At 40.9% G+C, this 24,147-nt stretch overlaps 1 protein-coding gene across 1 annotated transcript; it reads left to right on the top strand.

Moving 5' to 3' along the window:
* RB195_009091 (uncharacterized protein) lies at positions 1 to 22,266 on the top strand (the record flags this gene model as incomplete). The annotated part of the gene is made up of 23 exons (XM_064195927.1): positions 1 to 19; positions 3,720 to 3,860; positions 6,594 to 6,696; positions 11,640 to 11,754; positions 11,866 to 11,976; positions 13,549 to 13,666; positions 14,810 to 14,892; positions 16,975 to 17,091; positions 17,280 to 17,376; positions 17,463 to 17,582; positions 18,456 to 18,535; positions 18,814 to 18,903; positions 19,028 to 19,183; positions 19,399 to 19,565; positions 19,631 to 19,703; positions 19,846 to 19,953; positions 20,004 to 20,137; positions 20,278 to 20,446; positions 20,605 to 20,731; positions 21,070 to 21,151; positions 21,708 to 21,813; positions 21,886 to 21,985; positions 22,145 to 22,266. The coding sequence occupies 23 exons, from the start codon at positions 1 to 3 to the stop codon at positions 22,264 to 22,266; spliced, it is 2,538 nt and encodes an 845-aa protein (XP_064047072.1).
* Between the last annotated feature and the right edge of the window lie 1,881 nt (positions 22,267 to 24,147).

The following is a 24,147-nucleotide window of genomic DNA, read 5'->3' as shown; positions in this document are numbered from 1 at the left end:
ATGTGGGAGGACAAATCTGGTAAGTACTGTCCGGGTTGGTGATGAAGTGGATTCTCAGAGTTACAAATTCCTCTTTATTTATTCACTTTCGCCTAGTACATATTCTAATAATGGAAATAATCCACCAAGTATTTTTTTTTGGGGGGGGGGGGGGAATTCTTGTCTTGACCAAAAAACTGCAGAAAAACACGGAGCTAGTCCACATTACCGTAATCTTTAAAGAAAACCTGTTCACTTTTGCTTTCTTGGAGGACATTAGAATTGATGTGTTAGCGAAGCTGTAGCTATCATACAATGGAACCTTCTAGAACCTTGTTCGGTATGTGGAACGAGAAAAGTTGATTGAGATTGAACAATTCTGATGTAAAGTTGCATGTACCGGTTCTGCACTGATATGTTTACGTCTTTTTTGTTACTGGACGATTGTTCGAGTTCCGCTGCACTTGATTCGATATGAAATTGATTCCACAGTCAAACATGCTGATGGGGACGAGTTCAACTGTGTGGAATTAATATATACACTGTGTATAGTTACCGTGGAATGTGTTCAGCCGACTGAACGCGGCGCATACGCCGCTACCTCTGCTTGATAAACACTTCTTCTATCCTCTACCCTATCCCAATTGATAATGCATGACGTTGATCCAATCGAGCACATCCAGTAGCGACCATGCATGGATATCAATGGCAAGGATGAGTACACGCCGTAGATACGATGGTCGGAGTCTGTGTTCCAACCTCCTTCACTTTTGGAAGGTTGGCGAAAGAACACCCTTCAGTTCTGCACGGTTGACGGAAGGATCCCCTCCACTTTTGTACGGTTGGCGAAGGAATCGTCATCCCTTGAGCTGTATTTCATGAGTTAGACCCCCTTCATCCGATGAAGGTCCGGCTTCTCCCTATCGCTCGCACTTGTGGTACACACAGAATTGTCTCGTACCTCAACAGCAAAGCGTTTGAAAATGACCGGAGAGCGGATGAAAGCAGCAAATTTTGAAGTGATTTTGTTCTATTCGAGAGATCTTTGCTCACCTAGGTCAACAGAAAAACGTCTTTCATGCTTAACAGAGCGTTTCTTGATTTTTCCGACATAAATTTATGGAAACGTACTTATTATACATGTGATCAAAGTCATCTAGGGCGGTAGATGGTTCGAAACATTTCTTGGGCCAACCAAGCCTTTCATTCCTTTGGGCTCGATAAATTGGACCATGCCATCCATTTTTGAGGGTAAAAACATTGACTTGATACAACGACTAGTTATTTTAGTTTAGTTACGAAGTTATTGTATAGGCTAGACCCGGGTCCGTTAATCTCTAAGAGCCAAAGTGAACGAGTTGACGCAACCGAAGCGGATTGATTAACGTTAGTTGTCGTCTCTATCCATTATCCTTTTATTCCACTTGAGACTCTACTCACTGTCTACTTGCAAAAGATGGTATTGCAAAAGTTATATAAGAATTTGAGTGGGTGTGGCGCATTCGGTTAGAGGTCCTTTGTAGCCACACGGTTGAGGGTTCGAAACCGCCCTAGTGCAAACCAAGCCTTTCCCTTCGGGGTCGATAAATTGGTACCAGACTTGTCTGGGAGGATAAAAACACTGACTTGATCATGGACTGGCCTCCGCTAGTCATTGTATAGGACAACACGCGTTCCAAAACAACGATTACGAGTTCCAGTAAAACGCGTTGGCGCATCCCAAGTGGATTGAAACGCCAGCGACTCTATCTGCTACTTCTTATTTGCCGAATTGCGCTGAGCGCCGACGGAATTGCTCGTATTATATAGCGTAACAAAGTGCATCGTAGAAGACAAGTTCAGCTGGAGCTATTTCTCTCCCCTTCTTCTAGATCAGTGGTAGGGAAGTAAGCATGATCGCGCTCACACCATAGGTGCGATAGGGAGAAGCCGGACCATCCTCTGGTGAAGGGGGTTTAGCCTATGGGGTGCAGCTCAAGTGAAGGGGGTCCTTTCGCCAACCGTTCAAAAGTGAAGGGGGTCGGAGCACCGGCCCCGACTATCGCATCTATGGCTCATACTCAAGAACTACACCGCTACGCTATCTGTTACCACCCACCTTCTTGTTCGTGAGAGTGATCTCAATACGTTCAATTTCGTGAAACGTTGCTCTTAACGGCTACTACTGTACCTTATTGGTCCTTTTATTCTACCCGTAAGAATCTTGTGATGTGAAAGAGCAGTACTTTGCGTGGTTTTTTTTTTCCAGGTGACAGTCCTTTTCGCCAATAATTGTTGGTTAATTTAATCATCGAGAATAATTTCCAAATTCAGCAGAGGTATAATGGCCCCAAAGTTTTATTACGTAGCGATTGTGACGTGTTTATCAGAACGTATGCATTTCCACTTGACACACTCTTCCTTGCTTTCGCCTTGACATCCCAACATAATTGCCCGTTGCATAATTATTACATTACAATATAATACTAAAGAAATAAAATAATATTAGTGAATATGATATTTCATGGTAAGTTTCAGATGTGGACAATCGCCCAAGGCAATAACATCATCACACCAATTAAAGGCATCACCCCACGAATCTGAGGTGGTACGGATTTCCGGTGGAGTATTCGCCTGCGGGATCGTAGATTAAGGAGAGAAGGGTGATTCCGTCCATTTCTTCCGAATTGTCGTAAAAAACGGCCCGAAAGATACGGCTTCAGGCGTTCTGGCGCGCTATTTCCTACAAGGAGTTCGACTGGAGTGCGCCAGCCTTGTGCACACGCCGCATCTTCCGGCCGTTTTTTACGGGAATTAGGAAGAAATGGACGGAATCACCCTCCTCTCCATAATCTACTATCCCTTATAAGAATACTCCACCTGAAATCCGTACCACCTCAAATTCGTGGAGTGATATCTTCAAGTCAAGTCAAATCACTCCATCGGTCGGGTATGTGGTTTGGTTTAAAGTACGGTTAAATATTTAATATTGAAAATACGGTTAGGAAAAATAGGAAAAGGATATTTATCAAATTAATGAATGAATGAAGAAATAAATAAATAAAAATGGTGTGCCGGGTGTGACGCAGAGTTAGAAATGTTTCGAAATGTCGACCTTCCGCTGTACAGCAGCACGGTCGACATTTCGAAACCACCTCAGTGTCAACCAAGTCCTTCATTCCTCCGGGACCCCGATAAATTGGTATCAGACTCGTCTGGACGGACGGGCACTGACTTGATCATCAACTGCCCCCCCCGCAATTCATTGTATAGGCCAACACTCGTTGCAAAACCTCAACGATTTCTAGATGTTCCGAAGTTTTTTGGTTTTTTTTTGCGTACATATTTTTAATTCCTAGCAGCTTTTACTACACCACTAGAGAGCATTAGAAGAAATGTCTTAACTCGCTGCTTCACGAATTTTTTAAACCGCTGTTCCACGATCCTCTGTTTCGGCTTTTTTTTTGTTTATGTTTCTGCCATTAACGCAACTATAATGTTTTACGACGCTGCTCTGAACACGCACAGGACGACAGCTTCTTTTTAATATCCTTGATTCTTCCCTTTTCCAAAACTTTCAGTAATACCGATCCTAGCCTATACTACTGTTACTGATTTCTTTCTTAATTTTTTCTTATCTGGTACGTCCTGAGCTATGAATTATTTCTCAGAAGTGTTGTTAAGTTTTCACGTCAGCTCATCTATAATTTTACGTATGACGAGAGCTTAGTCAGTCATAAACCGGAAATTAATCGTTTCAGAATCACCACGACGACGAAGACCAGCCTTTGAACAGTCGACTCTCCCACTCCGCATTGATCTACTGCGATCGATAATGTGGGATGCAGTCAGCGCTTTCATTGCTGGTATCGTGTCGCGATTCCCGGGAATTTCGATATGTGGTGCGTTTGTTCTCTTTCCTCTGCGTAAACTCTTGACGTTCTGAATTTTTGCGCTTACGAACGGTGGTAATTGGCGGTAGGGAAGGTTCGATTGTAAACTGGTAAAATGTAGGATGGGACGAATTTCAGCTGTCGCCAAGAGAACGAAAGCGATAACGCCGAAACGTTAGCTGTTGTATAATAAAGGCGATCAATAACAATCTTGGCTACAGCTCAAGAAAATCAATTAAAAACTACGTTTCAACATGCCGAGATTCAAAGACAGTCGAACATGGGCAATATTCAGAACGAACATCGTTTTCTGTTTTGAATGGCGGAAAACCGCTGTTGTTCAGGCACCCACTTAAAGGAAAATTCTCGCCTTTTTCGCTTCAATCGGAAGCACATCAGCATTGCCCCGTTGAAAACATTTGGCGGTGACTGTAGAATAGTTTGAAACTCATTTGACTTTCCAATTCAAGGGCAGACGGGGTAGAGGAGAGGTATGAATAAGCGTGACGTGGGCACATTAGAATTCGTCACAGAAACAGGGAACATGGTCGATTTATTGAACACTTTTCCTATTGGAAAGAGGAAAAATACGCAATTAATTGGATTGGTAAAATATTGGGTTATTCCAAAATACAATCACTTTCACAATGACAATAAATTAACGTCGGAGAGGAATTCTGGAAGAGGGATCTCCTTCAAAAGGATGGAGTGGAACTGTGAAAAATGAAGGAGGGCACATTCTAGTCCCGAAAAATTTTGTTCATCCTAATTTCTGAGAAAAACGAGAAGTATGGAATATCGTATCATTTATGGAACCCACTATTTTTAGTTTTTAATAATTATTAGTTTTTATGATGAAGACCTTTTTAATACTATTTCTATTTATATGGTTTTGTGAAAACCAGAAAAAAGAAGGATTTTCAATTTCGTAGAAAAGCAAGAGATATTTCTGGAACAGTTCGACATGAGAACACGTTTGTGAATCTATTGTAATTCTCCGTAAAAAAAGTTGATAATTGTGACTATAACTATCCCAAAGCAAAGTTCAGCGATCGATACTGAATTTTATCTATTTATTTTCACATTCATCAATTGTGCATAAAAAAAAAGAAAACACTTTTGTGTGCGTCAGAACGTTTTCGAAAAACCGGCAAATTTTTTGTCAGTGGAGCAGCCTTGGAGTCCAAGGTTATTGTAGTCGTCTTGATGTTCTTGGTACAATTTAGTGTTCAGGTATTGAATAAAAGATTTCTTCAAATTCCGATGTCCTCTGAAATTTGCAATTCTTTCACATTCTCGTTTCGAAGCGATTCAAGGTCGTTCTTGAACTAAAGGAAAGGGCAAATTCAATAGAAAAAAGCAGAGGTTTTAGAAGAAATTCCTTGTAGTTGAATATTCAAGATGAGCGCATTTTCGTTTGAGGCCATATCTGCAAGGCGCCGGATAATCTATCCGAGTCACAGTGCACCTCGTTCCTGTAACGATTGCAAAATCTAATACGGGTCAAATACATAGTTTACCACCTTTGGTAAATTAACTTTTAAATGGAAATACGGAAGGCAGGACACATTCACTGGAAAAAAAAACAATATACCACGAAATTCATGATGTTGGGATCCTTCATGGACATTATAGAATTCGCGGCGTAGGTTAAATGCATCACCCCACGAATCTGGGGTGGTACGGATTTCAGGTGGAGAGTTCCCATACGGGATCGTAGATTATGCAGAGAATGGTGATTCTGTCCATTTCTTCCTAATTGCCGTAACAAAATGGCCCGGAAGATGCGGCGCGTGCACAAGGCTGGCGCGCTCCAATCGAACTCGATGTAGAAAATAGTGCGCCGGAACGCTCAAAGCCGTATCTTTTATCACGCCATCATATCGCCATTTATCATATCGCGCCACGTCCTCGAGAGTCCCGTGCCGTTTTTCAGGACGGTTTGTTTTTTTCAAGAGGGAATTTAGCCTCGCCAGGCTCATACTCGTAATCCATACCTCAAACTCTATATTGTCCATGAGAGATTCGAACATCGCCAGTTTCGTGGTATCCCGCCTTTAAGGTTGATAAGCACATCCAAACATAGCTAAATTCCATTCAAGGCCAAACTTGGAGTTCAGAAGGATTTTTCATTCTGGATTCGTTAGATAGTCGAGACGTAGTTCGCAGGTATTAGAACTAAGCACGAGCTATGTACCACAATCAAATCCCGATCCGATGGATCACGTGATTGCCACAGTAATCAGTTTACGACACTTCTATACGCTTGTAAAGTTTGACGAGTGTAAGGAGTTGCTTCGTCGTGTAAACTGATCATTCTGATGTCTTTGATCCTTGTGATTCCTGGATTTGTTTTTGTGTTGTTTTTTTTTTGAGGAAGTTTCACTTTTTTTTACTGTCATGGTTACAAACTATGTTAGAAACGTAATTCACTACTGAAGAAGTCATATCTAAATCTTTCAAAGATCTTTCAAAAATAAAAAAAAAGTGCGCGGCGATATTATCGTGTACATTATGGGAAATTTGAACATTTCTTAGTTAAATTGACTGGAACTGGTATTGCAAGGGAAAATTATTGGCTGAGTTGAAGGGAAACTGAAGAATAGGAAGGGAGCTGGAACGTTTTCATCTCTCCTTCCTTCTTCTCACCCTCTCATTTTTCAAAATCTTTTTATAGACTGTACAAGTAATTCAGATCTTAAATATTAAGTTTTCTACCATACGCTCAATTTTTCAATTAAGGAAGTGTCATCATATGCCTTCTGTTGACCGCTGGTCTTCACAACGTTCATTTTGAACAGGACATTCGTAAATCGTTCTCGCCTGATGATTCCGTCAGTGGACAGTGAGTGATCTCAAAAAAATATTTTCAACATTCTTCTTCTCATCCTACAGCCCATTTTCTAGAGAGAGCTTCTCAGAGGTAAATCACTATAATAATTATAAGTATAACACCTTATCATTCTTATAGGGTTTTTTTTTGCTGAAAAAGGACAGAATGTCCAAAATTGCGTGACGCATCCACCGGAACACGCTTATCCCATACAAATTTTTCAATATGCTCTCCATCTGCTCTGATGCCATCGAAGACTCGTCGGACTCTCTTTGTTAACTTTCTGTTAAACACATCCGGCACCGACTATAGTTCTCCCAGTGAGATAAGAACGATAAAATAAACAAATTGGTCAACAACTGAAATAAAGTAGACCCTATGGAAACTGGGAGAAACGGGTGGGAATGTTCGGACGTACTTTCGTGGTCCTTTCACTTTCAAAGCAATGCATAGAGCGTAGTCAGGTCAAAACGAGATGAAGTATGGTGCAGTTGCGTAGGCAAAGCGTAAGCTCGTGCGTGAAGCGGCGTGCGGAGGAGGTATCGACGTGGGACCGTTGCGGACTTCCGCGATGGATGGTGGTTGTAAAAGTCCTTCATGTCGTTTTAACCCTACATCTAGGGGTCTATCTGCAAGGCTCTGTCTACAAGAAGATTCTGAATATTAACGAAGAATTTCCACAGCTCAATGTATCGCCGGTGTATGTATGTCGTTTGATGCATAGCTGGTCAAAAGTTCCCAAGAAAATTCACACTGAGTGGAGAGAGATTACACATTTTTCCACTTGGATGAGTATCTGATGAGGATAGGCACTCGTTCGATGAGAGAAATTGATCTATCGATTACATCTTATTCATTTCTCTCTGTTTCTTAAGCGGTAATGTTGCGGTCGATTAAAACGTATTGATTTATGGTGCGATTTGATAGCAAGCGCTTACGTACGCAGTAAGAAACGCTTTTTAATCTGTTTTTCTTTGCAACTGTGCGTGATTTTTCCATGACTGCACGTATGGAACGATTTTGTTGTATGTACCGTCGTCGTACCTACCGTAATGGAAAAGTTAAGGGGTGCTAGTGTGTCCATTAGGTGCTATAGGGTCGAGCCGGACTCTCCTCAGGTGAAGGGGGTTTAGCTCATGAGTTGCAGTTCAAGTGAAGAGGGTCCTTTCGCCAGCCGTCCAAAAATAAGGGGGTAATTTTGCCAGCCGTCTAATAGTGAAGGTGGTCCTTCCCCCCCCCCAACCGTTCAAAAGTGAAGAGGGTCAGAGCACCGGCTCCGACTATCGCATCTATGAGCGTGTCCAGAATGAGCAAATGGAAATGCCGACGCAACGTGGCGAAAAAACCATGAATATTGATTAGTCCATGATTTTGAATAATTTTAAATATTGACTTTCTTACACAATGATTCACTATGGCTAGAAAGAAAAACTCATCTATCAGATCCTCCCAACCCTGGTAGACACTCCTTCGGCACTTGACCTGCAAGTTCCAGAAACTTTCTGTTGCTCTTCCACACATGCGCCATTCTTAATGTCCTTATCATATTAAAAAAAACAAATTGTATATTTTATTTGTAATTAATTGTATTTCCATTGACGCATGCTCGATGATTGCTCAGGATTTATTCGTATAGAGATTTTCTTATAATCGCTGAGTGGAGGCTACTCTACTAATCCGCTCACTACGTGACAGATTTCACGTGAAAAATGTCCCATATTCAAGTGTGGATTGTGGATTTACGGCGGTAATTTATGGATTGTTTTGTTTACTGTCCTACTTAGAGGCGGTGTTCAAGGGGAATTTTCAATGCTGGATTCTTTCCACTAGTAGATAGAGCACGGGACGTGTAGTTTGCTAAGTTTCACATCGGAAACGCTGATCGTCGCGTATAAATCCAAGAATTACCTCTGGAGCATTCGAAGGATCAGCTAAGCTAACGAGGCAAATTTTTACACTTATCAGAATGGCAAATAAAGTTAAAACTGTTTTTTGTTGAGATAAAATTATTCGACAAGGAAAGTATCAAAGTAATTATCGTGCATATAAAAGAATCCACCTTACAAGGTTTCATTTCATCAATCTCGTTGCTGTAAAGAGTTGGCTCGTTGGGCAAATTGATCCCTCCTGATTGCTCCCGTTGGCACTGCCTTCTAGATTTCTAGATTTCTAGATTTTTTAAAGCGTTGATATTTTTGTTTTTTCAAATAAATTATTTTTTAATGTCACCCTTACAAAACATTGCCCTTATTCTCTAGTGGAAAGTAGAAAATCTTCCTGAATCAAAGAAGTTGTCTTCAAAGAAATGGTCCGTTTTACAAGTTTCTGTAGTCTAAACTTTACAAGTGAGGTAGCTTTAATGATAAAAGATAAAGTGTCTTGCGGTAGTCTATCTGCTTGGGATGCGGCGCTGATTTCACTTCAATTCAGGGGCTCGTCAGAGGTTGACGAACATAAACCATACCCGTAACTAGTCTATACATTGACTTACGGGAGCTAGCCGATGTGTCATGTCAGTGATCCTCCTCCAAATTTGTGTTAAAAAAAAATCAAGAAAGCATCCATCGATTCCAGAAAAATGTTTACAGTTCACCAAGGTGGCAAAGATCTGAATCTGGAGCGCCGAATTATATGAATCTTTAGGGGTGGGGGAATGTGGTCAGTCTGCTCCGTTCAAATTCCGCTACCTTAAGAAATACCATGGAAAGTCTATCTTCAATAGACTTTTTTTAATAATATTCAGAAAGAACTTGATTCACGTGGATGTGTACATGTATTGCTCGTAGTAGCTACCTAGTTCATCTTCTTCCATAAACCTGCAGATTTAATCTTCAAATTTTGATTCTGGCTGAAGGATCTTTAAAGTGCTTGCAGATTCTCACAATTTGGCCAAGGTGTATATGTTTGAACTCGGAGATTGTTTTTTTTTTCGTTTTTTTTTCTTCTCATGACCTTTTGGATTAAAGTGCTGCAATGTTAGATGACCTTGGCTATGCAAGGCCATAAAGAATTGAAAAAAAAATGAACTGCACATATACCGTAGAAAGATGGGACTTTGCTTTGCGCAAAGTTTACGGATGACTACTAGAATTTTCAAAAAAATGAAGTAAATTTCCTAGAAATTAATTGGATGTAAGTATAAAGCAGAGTGAGCTGAGCAAAAAGAACACAATTGCCTTTTATCTTTTTGTAGTCTTTGTTAAATGAAAATTCTATCCAAAAAAATTTTTTTGAGATGAAGTTCACGTGAATTATTCATGCACATTTGACATGGGAGGATTTTTCGTGAACCATATCGTTGAGTGAATTTCTCTTATGAATCAAAATGTGCTTTTACATCAAGTTTCATATAAAATAAAAGCAAAAATCATAGAAACTACGAACGTGAAGTAAAACAAAAATAATGTAAAGTAAAATTTAAAAAGATTCAGAAACCAAGAAAAGCAAAGAGAATAATCTCACTTCCTATTTCCGTGTTTTTAACGAAGAATGTTTTTTTTCTCTATTTCTTCTATTTTCAATTGATTTTTTATTGCAGGAATTTTTTGCGTAAAAGCACTAGTGTGAAACAGCTATTTTTTTGATCAAAGGGGAACCGAATAGCAAAAAAAAAAATACTTAGCTGTTAACAATTAGCCCTTCACTGCTAAGAAAAGATTATTTATACAAAATATCCAACTAATACTAGTACCAAATCATACTGTACGGTTACAAGTATTCCCTTCGTATTCGGTTGCACATTCATCAACAGTAAACGACCGGTTCATAGCAGAGCTATTACTTTTGCAATAGCCATGAGTTTATAACCACATCTGGCCATATCTAGCCATATGTAGTCAAAATTACTGTAGACTTGAATTTTCTGACGTCATTTAGCGCTCGTAAATCGACCATAAAGCTAGTTGCAAATTGCGCGCTCAAGTAGCATCAATGTCTCCAAAAACCGGCGCAACCGTAGTGAAATAAATTGATCGCGACGGGATAGGGATTGATTGATTCGACGAAAGCTGAAATCTTTAGCACGTCGAATCGGTAACCGCTTTTTTCGTAAGCGTTAATTCATTACAGTTCTGAAACACAATTATGGAGAGATGAACTGAAATGTTATTCTTTTTATTATGCTAAAACTTTCACGAAGGATGTTTTTCCAAAGAAAAAACTTGTTTTTTTAAGTGAAAGAATGAGTAAAGAAAAAGAAATAAACATGCGGAAAATATAGACACACTTTAACGAGAAATTTCTTAAGAAACTCCAAAATCTGCCGTGCTGAAACCCTTGATTATGACAGTAAATTATTTATAATCTACAAAATGACTGTGATACACGCTTCTTTGAGTTCTTAGCCAAGATGATAGATTATGAGAAATGTTGGAGAAATGGGATTTCGCCACCTAGAGCTATGGGAAACTCTGAAAACTCTGTAAACAATATGTATTAATGTTATTATTTGTAGAGTTAATAAATTCAGTGGAGGAGAATTTGTTGAACTTAAAAGTAGTTGAACAGATTAAGTAGTTAAACGATAATAAGAGTAAAATCTAAAAGGATAAAGTCACTAGCGTATCAATCCACTTGGGATGCGCCAACGCGTTTTACTGGAATTCGTAATCGTTGAGGTTTTGAAACGCGTATCAGCCCTTACAATGAATTGCGGGGGATAGCCGATGATCAAGTCAGTGTTTTTATCCTCTCAGACAAGCCTGCTACCAATCCTTTAGTCTGTCGACCTCGGAGGGACGAAAGGCTTGGTTCGCCCTAGGGTGGTTCCGAGCCGTCGACAGTGCCGCCACAGAGGACTTCTTACGGACCGCGCCAGCCCGCTAATAATAAGAGTGTGATAATACAATTAAATCTGATCAGTAGTTCAGGACGAACAATTAGAAATTAAGTGTAAATATATTGTTCTTACTACTACATGTTGTCAGTTATTATTTATAAAACTACATCGTTTTCAGCGAAGCTCGGCGTTATCTCGAATTCCATAACTTGACGGAATTTCCTCGAAGGGCATTCGTAATTCTGTCAGCAAAAGATGGTGGTAACATTCTTCGTGACGGTTACATTGATGAGGTAATTTAAGGGATCTTTCAGTTGTTTTTGTAAACAGTCATTTCACCGTTAAGTTCCACTTATTCTTTTTGTGTCGATTTAAAGTCAGTCATTCCAAAGTAAGCATTGTAGGTACTTCGCTTCGACCAGCTGATGACAACATCGTTAGAGGATCGAATAAAAATGGATCAACGCAATTGTCATCCGCTCTGTGCATTGAACAGACCTTTCCATATGATTATAGTAGGAACTTACTATATTTAGCTGGGATATTCATTCAATTATTCGACTACATCCACAAAAGTCGACAATGAATGAGGAAGCGGTACTGTAGATTGTACAGCAAACTTGCTAGAAATGGAAACTTCCTCATTCTGGATAATCAATTTCTTCTCCTCTTATAGAACGTAAAGATTCTCTTAAAGACAACATAACATGAGATTAACGGTGTTGAGGTCTCTGTGGGACAATTTAGGGCTCAGTTTACAAGTAGATCAGAAATATGAGCGTGGTCATGCGCAATTACCCCTGGGCGTTCTGAAAAACGCCGTGGGAAAATGGTTGAGTTCCTACGACGTACGTTAGGACCCGCCTCCCTGTACACATATCGCGTCCACAAGCGAGTGGTCGACATTCAATTAGATCTTCTCAGCAGCCTTCAAGTAAAGCCAATGAATAAGCTACTGAGTCAATCGGAGCGTGTGCAAGGATGACGCGTTCTAACGTACTTCGTAAGAACTAAGTTGGTTCCCACGTTGTTTTTAAGACCGATTAGGGAGAATTGAGCTGTAACGCACTGGCTTCCGTAATCTACAATCGGAACTCTATATTGTCCTATGGAGACTCCGACGCAGTCAATTTTGTGATGTGTGTCTTTTAGGAAATCTGTTTGTTGAGTACACGGGACCATTTCTATGCATCTAAGAAAATCAGCTCAAAGGGATCACCCCACGAATCTGAGGTGGCTCGTATACGGGATAGTAGGTTATGGAGAGGGGAGTGATTCCGTCCATTTCTTCCTAATTGCCCTTCAAAAACGGTTTGGAAGATGCGGCTCGTGCACAAGGCTGGCGCGCTCCAATCGAACTCGTTGTAGAAAATAGTGCGCCGGAACGCTCGAAGTCGTATCTTTTGGGCCGTTTTCTGTGGCAATTAGGAAGCAATGAACGGAATCACCCTTCTCTCAATAATGTACGATCCCGTATACGAATACTCTACCAGAAATCCGTACCACTCCAGATTCGTGGGGTGATGCCTTTAAAGGTAGCGTATCATGGTTTTGAGATGGTGCGAAATCCACAGCGAAAACGAAGAGCTCGGTTTTTTACGGCGATTAAGGGAAAGATGAGTGGAACCACACTGCGTTCCGGAAGCTTCTGTCTCACTTTCACTTTAGGTTCCGCACCACGTCAAAATCTTGGCACGCTGCCTTTAATCCAAGATGAGAAGAGGTCCCTGTGTCACCTGTTCAGCGACCTCAAACAAAAGGGTTTATATAACTAGTACCATTGTTTTGCTTAAGTTATGCAAGTCTGACAACTCCGCTGTTCTTTCTTTTTTGTTCTTTTTATTGGGTTCCTTTCATCTTGCTTACATATGTCTCAATTAGTTTCCTTCTTTTTTCGATTTCCATCCAGCTATACGTAGCATGAAGATTTTCTAATTGAGTTGGATAAGAAACATACGCTATGGAGTGTATTGTTATGTTCAACAGTCCCAGTGATCCCACTTAGTGATAACTGATTTTTTAAAGTATTGGTTTTTGTCGTCAATTGTTCGAATATTCTGGAATTCAAGAACGGTTTTTGTTTCCAGAAGGAACTACGGTCGAATGAGACGGATCCTGATCGACATGTGGGTTATCCTACGAGCACGTTTCATGGCACTCCAATGTTTATTGGCATGCACTTTCATGACGTGCATCTCGTTCCAGGTATTCATCTTCGTTTTCACCCGTTACTGTTATCGCTACATGAAGGGGAGACAAGGAAGGAAAGGGGAATGGAGTTGGGGGTAACCAAAAAGGTGTCTTATTGGCTACGCCAGGTCCTTCAAGTCTGAAGCCACTAATTAGAGTTGTTTGATTTAGTTATTACTCTAATTAGCATAATTACATGATCGATGAACCATTAGTTTTTGTCAAAATTTGTGCTAATGGGTTCTCAAGCTTCTGGAAGACTAGCAGCAATATTTGTGGTGGCTTCCTATTGGTTGAAGGTCGATTGCTAAATATTATTTTTTATTATTAAATTTATTTATTATTTATTATTATTTTATTATTATTTAATTTATTACTTTATTATTATTTATTTATTATTATTATTCTATTATTTTTTATTAATAAAAACGGCTGCTGCTAACATGCTGACTCTCAGTGATTTCACTCTCATTACTTTATGGCCGTAGCTTGCATCGAAGTAGAAGAAAGGGGGAAAATGTAGTTTGGGGTGGGTGGCACTCAGTGGCGCCCTTATTTCTCCAACATACTTTTTCTTTTAGCAACTTTAGCATATATGTTATAGATCCTCTAAGACTAATGTTTAGGTCTTAGGGCCCCGATTGATTTAGTACCCTATTCAGTGGCTCAAACCTCAAGGAACCTGTTTATTTAGCCATTACCATCACTATTTTGGGTGCCCCACACAAAAACTTTAGAAAACACTGTTTGCAAGTGTAATATGTGAAGTTGTGCGCAAGAAGTTTAACTGTGACTGTTTGCTTCCTTATTTTTTCAGCATGCTTGGCGTATGATTCATTACAACTCCAAAAAACACAGGAAAATGTGCAAGTCATTTTTAATGCTCAAAATTTTCCTCTAAAAACTGTTCAAAGGGTCAAGAGTTCTAGAGTCAAAAACCTCAGTGCGCTCGACGAAGCAACTCTTTCCACCTATAAATTAGACGAAATAAAACCGCGTAAAGTTGATGAGCGGTAGTAATTCCCGACAATACAACACTTTACATTATTACAAATAATGAAACGCACTGATTTTTTTCATCAACAAGAATGTTGAGGAGCATGAAGCATATTCAGCGTAATTATTGCAACGTTTTAAAGGGATTTAATAGTGTTTCAGGCACTAGGAAGTTTGAAGCAAAATCGATTATACTATGGTATTTTTCTCGGGTGGACACTCCGGAAAGAAAGCGAACGTATAAAGTGAGTTATTTCTCATTCATTTGCAACATTCATAGCATGAATTACTATTCACCAAAACCTTGTATGCGCTCGAGATGGGCGTCCAAGGTGGGATCCTCACACCTGGCACACTTGCGAAATATTTACAAAAACTAAGCAGAATAAGTGGAACGGAACCACCAGAAAATCCGGATAACATAATTCATTTCGGCTTGGTTTTCATAGGAAGCTTAAAGACTGTGTGCATCGAAATCGTTGACGAAGGAGATAATTCGTTGTTTCAAAGTAATCTCATTGCTCCCGATGTACGTTCATACCTATCAAGTTATAGCAGTGCTGAGAGGTCTGTGACCTCTTCTACGAATACACCATGTTTGAACGACTACAAAGAACTGTTGGTTAAGAGGAAAACGGATCGCCAAATTTGTTCAACTGCATGAATGTGATGGAAGCGCGTATAAAGCAGAGAAAGAGCGTTCGTTACGACGTACGTGTTGCCCCAGCAGACTGAACTCATTCTCCGTTGAACTATGAGTACAGCAGGGTTAAAAGCATCACTACACGAATCTGAGGTGGTACAGATTTCAGGTGGAGTATTCGTATACGGGATGGGAGACTATGGAGAGAGGGGTGATTCCGTCCATTTCTTCCTAATTGCCCTAAAAAAACAGCCCAGAAGACACGGCTTCAGGCGTTCTGGCGCACTATTTTCTACAGGGAGTTCGACTGGAGCGCGCCAATCTTGTGCTGCGCCGCATTTTCCGGGCTGTTTTTTTAGGGCAATTAGGAAGAAATGGACGGAATCACCCCCCTCTCCATAGTCTCCCATCCCGTGTACAAATACTTCACCTGAAATCTGCACCACCTCAGATTCGTGGGGTGATGCCTTTAAAGCGAAATGAACCATATGCGGTAGCTTAAGCGGCTGCGCTCGTAGCGGCGCAGTGGAGCGTAGTGGTTAGGATCGTGATGAGACCGCTGTTCGCACGACCTACCCCTGCAAATCGTGATGGTCCAACCTCGATTGTAACCGCAGTCTCCAAAGCGCCGCTTCAAGCACAGTCGGCTACGTTTACGCGACTGCACCTGGGTCAAAATGTATGTATAGTCAAGAGAAGCAATACAATAACTTCAGAACACTACAAATACAATATAGATGTATATAACAAAAGAAATAGAGCAAACATAACAATACACAGAAGAAATCAGAAGGAAAAACAGAAAGAATTAAAAAAAAAACAAAAAAGTAGCCAGCGGCCAGTATCAGTCTAATTGACGTCGCTTGGCAAAATTTGTCAAATTGCCAAGCGGACCGCTCGCAGACCACCTGCGAGTAGTCGAAAACCGTGTTGCTCCGGCGCAACCGCTCGTGCAACTATACCGTGCTTCATTTCGTTTTGACTCGACTACATGTATTAATAATCGAGGTGGGACCATCGCGGATTGCAAAGATAGCGAGGATCCTTACACGGTCCGAACCGCTACGCTCCACCGCGCCGCATCAAGTGCAGTCGCTTTCACATTTGTCCGTCCTTCATGTCGTTTTGAAGCAACTACATTTATATATTCTTCAAATATATGGGCATTCATAAAACATACACAGACCTGAAATATAATATGGTTACATCGACATGAAGCACGCTGCAGTTGCGTACGCAGCTTCTCTCAAGGCGATGCGGTGGAGCGTAGCGGTTAGGAGCGTAGTGGAACCTTTGCTGGCACCACCCTTCCCTACAGTTTACGATGGTGGCACCCCGGTTCCACACCGAAGGCGTATGCAAATACAGCATGATTCATGTTTGATTCAACTATATATTTGTACATAAAAGTGTATGGAAATAAAGTGTAGGCGATAGTCACAACTTTTAACTTTTAAATCAATTGCGGAAGCGGTTGCTCTCGAAACGTCGCTCAGTTTCGCAGCTTTAACGGAGCTAGCGAAGCCGTCCCAACGTGAGCGCAACCGTCTACGTAATTGCACCACAAGTCAGGTCCTTCTTACAAGTCTGTATCAATGTTCAAGTCTTCAGAAAGATTGGTGCGCTAGCACCAGAACATTGTAATAGTTTTGATTTTAAAGCTGTCTGAATTCAGCAAATTTAGGATACGACGTTGAAGCTGTTCCGTGTTAGCAATGATGGCTCATTTTCTGATCTCATAGACTTTCATATATTTGGTGATGAAATTGCAAACTCTGAAATGGTCCGTGGTGCTCTTGAGGTATGTAATCGTTCGCTTATACAAACCTTCCAACTAGCTTGGAATATAAAGAAAAAGGAGAAGACAAAATTTTTCTATTCTCTGTATAATTTCACTAAAGTTTGTCGGAATTTCAGGCAGTTTTTCGTGTTTTGACCCTCTAATGCAGCTTGCAAACTGTTGACTAATATATATGATCTTTATTGCAGGCCACATTTCTGATGTCGATTGGTTTTGTGTTTCTTCTGATTTTTGTGATCGCTGTCGTATGGCGACAGAGTTCCCTCCGTGTAACACCTTTCCTAGGTATTTTTCTTTTGAAAATCCGCACACATATTACATCTCGATATATATCGAGAAATTAGGATTTAAATAGAAAAAAACTAATTAAGTGACTGTCACGTTGATCACTCCGTTCATGGCGACAATGTCAGCTTTTGGGCTCCTGTCATGGTTAGGATACCCCATCTACTCGATGCAATGCGTCACACCATTTCTTGTGCTTGGAATCGGTAAGTTTCACTCACATCAACGTATGTGAGCTTAGGTTAGCAATATGGCAGAAAACGAGTACATTACAATAATCAACAATTCTGTGCCTGTAGAATTCTGTGCCGCCAACGAAGGGGATTTTCAAGCCTCAGTTCAGAGATAACATAGACGGGTCAGAACGACATGAACCACGTTCGGGTACGTAAACGGCTGCGGTCGAACGCAAACGCTTCGAGTGGTTAGGATCCAGATAAGACCTTACTAGCACCATCCATCAATTCGCAATGGTAAAACCTTGATTCCGCTATCTCCACCACGTCGCTTCAAGCGCAGTCGCTTACGCAACTGCACAGTGCTTCACATTATTTTGACTGGACTGTAGCAAGTGACAGTTCCACAGTGAGCACAGTTACACGATAAGTAAGGTTTTATCTCGACTGTATTTTAGCCTGCAACGACAAAGTGAAAAATTTCAGAGAAGAAAAATTGGGCTGCAAGACTGTTTCTTCCCTTTTCTCTTCAAATTCCCGGGTCTTTCTTTTAAAACTTAGAACTAACTTCTCAAAAATTAAATTCTCCATTATGATACTATCGTGCAAGGCGGAGCAAACGTCTGCTCCCTGTAAAGACGTTTAAATTCGTTATTGTTGGCCCCTTCAATGCGTTTATGAGCAGACAAAATTAGGAAGTTCTCGTTGTGTTGCTGTAGCAGCAAAATTCATCTTTTCTGCAACACAGCGAAGCCATTATGACACTAAATTATATGGGATGGGAGGCAGAGGGTGGGGGGTACTATTCTCTCGTTGCTGAGATTCTGCCCGTTACAACGGATGGTTATGTGCCAGGAATTTCATTATTATACAATGCTACGAGAAAAACGTCAATTGTTTTAGGTGTTGATGACGCATTTATCCTTATTCATCGCTGGAAGCATCGGTCGGATATCCCAGATCGCTCAGTTCGACTAACCAAGGTGAACATTATTTTATATAAGTGCTTCTCCCTCTCATCGTAGGTATTACTAACATTGAAAGTGGACGATTTTATAGTTTCTCCTCAACATATTCACAAGAAACCTCGTTTTTACCAAAATCACTAGTGAGATTTTCGATTTTGATTGATATTCTCATTGAGACTCAATGAAAATTGTAGTTTTTTTTTCAGAATGCATAAATGGCGAACTTAGAAACCGTCTAAGAAATACATTTTGTCTTCTTCAATTTCAACGAAACATCCCTTCCCAGTTTTTAGGTAATAGTCGATGTTGGGCCCTCGATTACCATTACATCACTCACTAACATCATAGCTTTCGGTGTCGGATTCTTCACACCGACACCTCAGGTGGGAGTAAATCTAATAACTTAGAAATGATACGTTTACTAGCGCTTCACTTGCTAGTTATAGCATTAGATCACACTATACGTCTCTGTATATACATCTATCTACCTATTTCTTCCCTTTTTAGATGTCCTTATTCTGCTTGGCCACTTCTGTTGCCTTACTCTTCGACTACATAGTGACATACACTATACTGGCACCTGTTGTTTACTTATGTAGTGACAAGAACGACTACCAGCCAGCACTCCCATCTAAACCAACAGGAACCGATTATGTTGGAAAGGTAAGCGACTTGACAAGAACTGTGATCGCTGCCGACTGAGTTTCAAGCTGATGAGCGCTATGCGCTATTGATTGGTGGAGTGGAGAGAGAAGAGGGAGTGTGTGTCAAGCAGAGAAATTTTGCGCGTTGCGACAGCGTCAAGTGCTTATCCTGTTGAACTCATTCAGCTGCAGTTACAACCACCTTCTAACTGCTTTCACCCTCTCCTTTTACAGTACTCCCGATTCCTATGTTCCTTGAATGGTCGTTTGCTGTGTGGTGTGTTCCTAATTACCATCTACTCAATCTCAGCTGTAGGAGTTTACTCAATGAAGTCGACTTTTGAACCGGCCAAAGCTTTTCCATCAGACTCTCCGCTTGTGAAAAGTCTGAAGAAAATTAGGTGAGAATAAGCAGATTGTTTACTCGTTCGCCTTCATTGATAATTCATTTTTAATTACAATTAAGGCCTATATTCAACACATATTTCCCGGTCAACATCTACGTGAATCATCCTCCAAAAATTTCTGATGAGGAACAGGTGTGTCTTTTTCTTAATTGACAACGTTTCTATTGCATTTTATTGCATGCTTTAGGTTGCATACTTCTTTTTTCTTCAGAAAAAAGGTGTCGACGACCTTCGGGAATTTTCTTTTTAGTGTTAATTGTTATGTTTATTACAGCATTCTGCCTTCTATAAAATGATCTCTGAACTGCGACATGTAGAAGGAGCATATGATGGAAGTCAATCAATGCTGTTCCTCGACGCTTACGAAAAATTCGACAAGAAGGTTCGGATTAATCAACTTCTACATAAACGTACAGTTAGCTCATTTTGTAGGTGACAGACATGACGAGGTCCTTCTTCTTCGTTTCCGATCAAGAGTACAAACCAAGTCTGCACAACATGCAGTTTTGGTTAGACAAAATTGGAAACCCACCGAACATCAGATACGTGAAAGACAATGAGACTGAGTGAGTGATTTTACACGGTTTAATTAGTTATCGCAGCGTGTCCCGACTTACGACTTGCAGTCGTGAGATACAACACAACTGTCTGTAAGTATAAGGTGCTGTAGTGACTTCAAGCAACCTTCTAAATGATGTCATTACAGCGAAGGTCGACTGACTTCGTTTTCGTTTATTGTCCTCGGCAAGGGCATGGCTGAATGGGCTAATCGTGCACATTTTGTGCAAGAACTCCGGCAGGTACTTGCTAATAATCCACAATGGAATGCCACTCTTTTCGACGGCGACTCAGCAGTGCTTTCGCTAATTCTTACTGTGAGTTTTAACCGAAATCTAGCAGCAATAATCGAGAAAACTATCATAGGGAAGGTTTTTCGCTTCAGCAAAAACTAAGATTTCCTATCTCATTATAACACAATTAAATGTGTCGTTGAAATTTAATTTATGCAAAATCATAAAAACATTGTTTTAAGGCTGGCCACGACCTTATCGGATCTATTGCTGCCACGGTAGCATGTATGGCTGGGATATGTTTACTATTTGTCAATAGTAGGATTGGAGTGGTAATCATCACGTGTACTATCGCCTCTATTTGCTTCTGTATGTTTTCACATTGTTCGAGAATTTTCAGCTTCTTTAAAAAAGTGAAACGAAAGAAAATACGTATTGATAGGGAAAACAGAGTACATACAGTCCTAGCCAATTCATCAAAAGAAACCACTTGGAAACGTTTCCTACTCTGTAGCTTAATGAATGATAGAAAACGGAAATAGAAAAATCAAATTTGGGACACATTTGGAGCAGAGAATTTCAGTTTTTTTTTTGCTTAATTCCATTCGAATTCGTCTCTGTAACGAGAACCACTTATTTTTCTTTTCGCCACTTTTTTCTTCTTTCTGGCTACCAATATACCACGACTTATTCATTTCTATTTCCAGGTCTAGTTGGTCTTTTGTCTTGGTGGGGCGCCGATCTTGATCCTGTCACACAAGTAGACGTTCTTTTAGCTACGGGCTTCAGGTCCGTATTCAATCACGTTCCATTTATTGTTCATGTCCGGATGAATTGTGCAATAAGTCGTTAGCAGCCACTAAAGTTGAATATACGGATCCTCTATTTTTGCGTTGCACCATGATTTATGAAGCCCCTTCAGACAGACGAAGAGCGGTTCCGTAGGTAACAGCGCAGTGGATTCGTTGGAATCACTATGAGCAACTCACGTACGGGCACTTGCCTTCTACCATTGTTGCTTAAATTTCATGCTAATTCACGCGTTTTGATTACCCCCTAAGAAATAAAATGCACTAGATCAGATCAAATCAGTAATATTAAGTCGGGTCAAAACGACATAAAGTACGGCGCAGTTGCATAAACCGTTGCGATCGAAGCGGCGCGGTGGAGATAGTAGTTAGAACCAAGGTGGGACCATCGCGAACAGCAACGATGAATGGCGGTAGCGGGGGTCCTCACTCGATCCTAACCGCTGCGCTTTACCACACCGCATGTGATTCCGAGCACAGCTTCTACGAAATACTTACTTCCTTTACCTATGAACTGTCATCTACCAAGATTTCAGTGTTGACTACACGGCACATGTAGCATATCAATTTTACCGTTGTCGAGGATCTGCACTAGAAAGAGTTTCAAGCAGTTTGGGAGAGATGGCAGCTCCAATGATTCAGGTATTCGTGACATTTAGTAAGGAAATCATTCAAGATTTGTATCTTAGTTGAACTTTTTTCTAATTTTCTTAGGCTGGCCTCTCCACCTTCTTGTGCATGCTACCGCTGATTTTCGTACCTACTTATGCGATTGTGGCTTTCGCTAAAACAATTTTCATCATAGTAGGCATTGGTTAGTGATTACTTTATTTCTAAGATTATTTAACTTCTAACTAATCCATTCCACAACATTATAACCCCAGCAACATGCTTAGGCAACAGTTCGCAGTGAACCTTTTCACTCGGAAGTCCCTGACCACTTTTTAATGGTGGCCATTACATTCCATTTCAGGCCTTATTCATGGTTTGTTCGTCCTTCCCGTGCTTCTCTCGCTGTTTGTGCGACCACCTCCATCCTCACCACTACCGGTCAAAGCAGAACATCTCATCGAAAGCCAATCCAACCAGCAATAATTTTGTACTAAATGTAAATAATAAAGTATTAGTCATACGTTTTCGTTCCTTGTTGGAGAGAGGAAAACCAGTTGTGAATTACTGACCACCACTATCAATTCTCTTTTTCTTTTTTTGAAAAATTGGAACAAAAAGATAAAGTCATTGGCATATCAATCTGCTTGGAATGCGCTAACGCCTTTTACTGTAATTCGTAATCGCTGAAATTTTAGAACGCGTGTTGGCCTCTACATGAATTCAGGCGCCACATATGAGCATGTTTTCATCCTCTCATAAAAGTCTGGCACCAATTTATCGACCCCGGAGGGATGGAAGGCTTGGTTAATAATAAAGGATTTCGAACCATCCACTGTACTGGACCTCTTACCGACTCGTTACGTCCGCCCTACACACGTCGTACATAAATAATGACTTGACGCTTTGCAATTTATTCTCAAATTCAGACTCATGATACTCCCATTAAAAATTATGACCATGCTGAGGACGCCATCAAGTCACAAGTTAGATGTGAATTTTCGAAGAACAACTTGTAGTTTTACTTACTTGACTTACTCGGTAGCGAGCGGGTGTTACGGCCTAACGTAGCTATCCGCATCTTCGCCGGGGTATGATGTCCTTAAACATATCCGGGCGTATCCTGTTCGATCTTCAGCTAGAGCTCGCATAGAATCCATCTACCCGTCGCCATTCCATAATCGGCGAAACTTTAGACTCGAATGGACTGCGCGTTAACACCGAGTATCTCACACCTTCCTTTACCACCTCCGTCCAGAACTTTCTTTTACGACCAGGAGGTCTTTTCCAGTCCGAGTCTGGAGGCATCCTCAAGACAACTTAGACGAGATGATTAGACAAGATCCTCATAGCGTGACCAAAAAAAACAAAAACGGTTTAAAAAACAAAAACGGTGCGTGACTACTTCAGAAGGATGGCAATGTTAATGTTTTGCACCTGTCATCCGCCGGAACAACATATCTACGTCCGAGTTAAATTTCTTCGTTATTGAACGTTATCGGTCAAAGGGATTCTAACAGTTGCCTTAATAGCTTTCTCTCCATGAAGGACTTTAGCGCACCTTTGCCAAATATCTCTCTCATAGCTGCCACCGTTTTTCAGCATACAGCACAAATAAGTCCGCGAGCTCAAAAGATTGTCCGTTCACCCTGATTCCCGTTAAGGGAATCGAGGAGACCCACATCTTGCATTTATTAGGGCGGAGTCGCAGTCGGTAGGCTGGAGCTAATTTAGATACAAAGTTAACAACATGTTGCAACTTCACGCTGCTAGAAGCGAATATTACTATGTCGTCGGCGTACTTGAGATCCACCAGTGGAGAAGGTGCCAAAATGACATCGGCGGGACAGTGCTCAACTATTCTTCGGATTATGACTTCCTGGATGTACTACATCGTTCGAAGTGGAAACTGGAGTGAGACAGTGGGCCGTGGCGGGACACTTCCTGTTTAACTTTGTCGTCGAAAGTTGAACAGGAAGTGTCCCGCCACTGCACACTGTCTCACTCCATTCTCCACTTCGAACGATGTAGTACATCCAGGTGGTATTCGAACCGGGGCAGTTGTTTTTCTATTCATGTCGTTTATTAGGCGTACGAATTTTTCTGGAGCTCCATCGCCCCGAAGTGCATTGAGAAGACGGCCTCGGTGAGGAGAGTAGAAAGCGGCTTTGAAGTCCAAAAAAGCTAACTGTAGAGGCTATATCGCTGCCACACTCCAATCACTCTCCTCACAACAAACACCTCATCAATCGTCGATCGACCAGAGCGGAAGCCGGCTTGCTCGCCACGGGTGGTTTGTTCGCGATGTCGATCCAGGATAATCCACTCGAAAACCTTGTACATTACAGGTGGCAATTATATTCCTGG

Source organism: Necator americanus, chromosome III (assembly GCF_031761385.1).
Source record: "Necator americanus strain Aroian chromosome III, whole genome shotgun sequence".
Lineage (NCBI taxonomy): Eukaryota > Metazoa > Nematoda > Chromadorea > Rhabditida > Ancylostomatidae > Necator > Necator americanus.
This window is presented reverse-complemented; position numbering and strand designations above follow the sequence as displayed.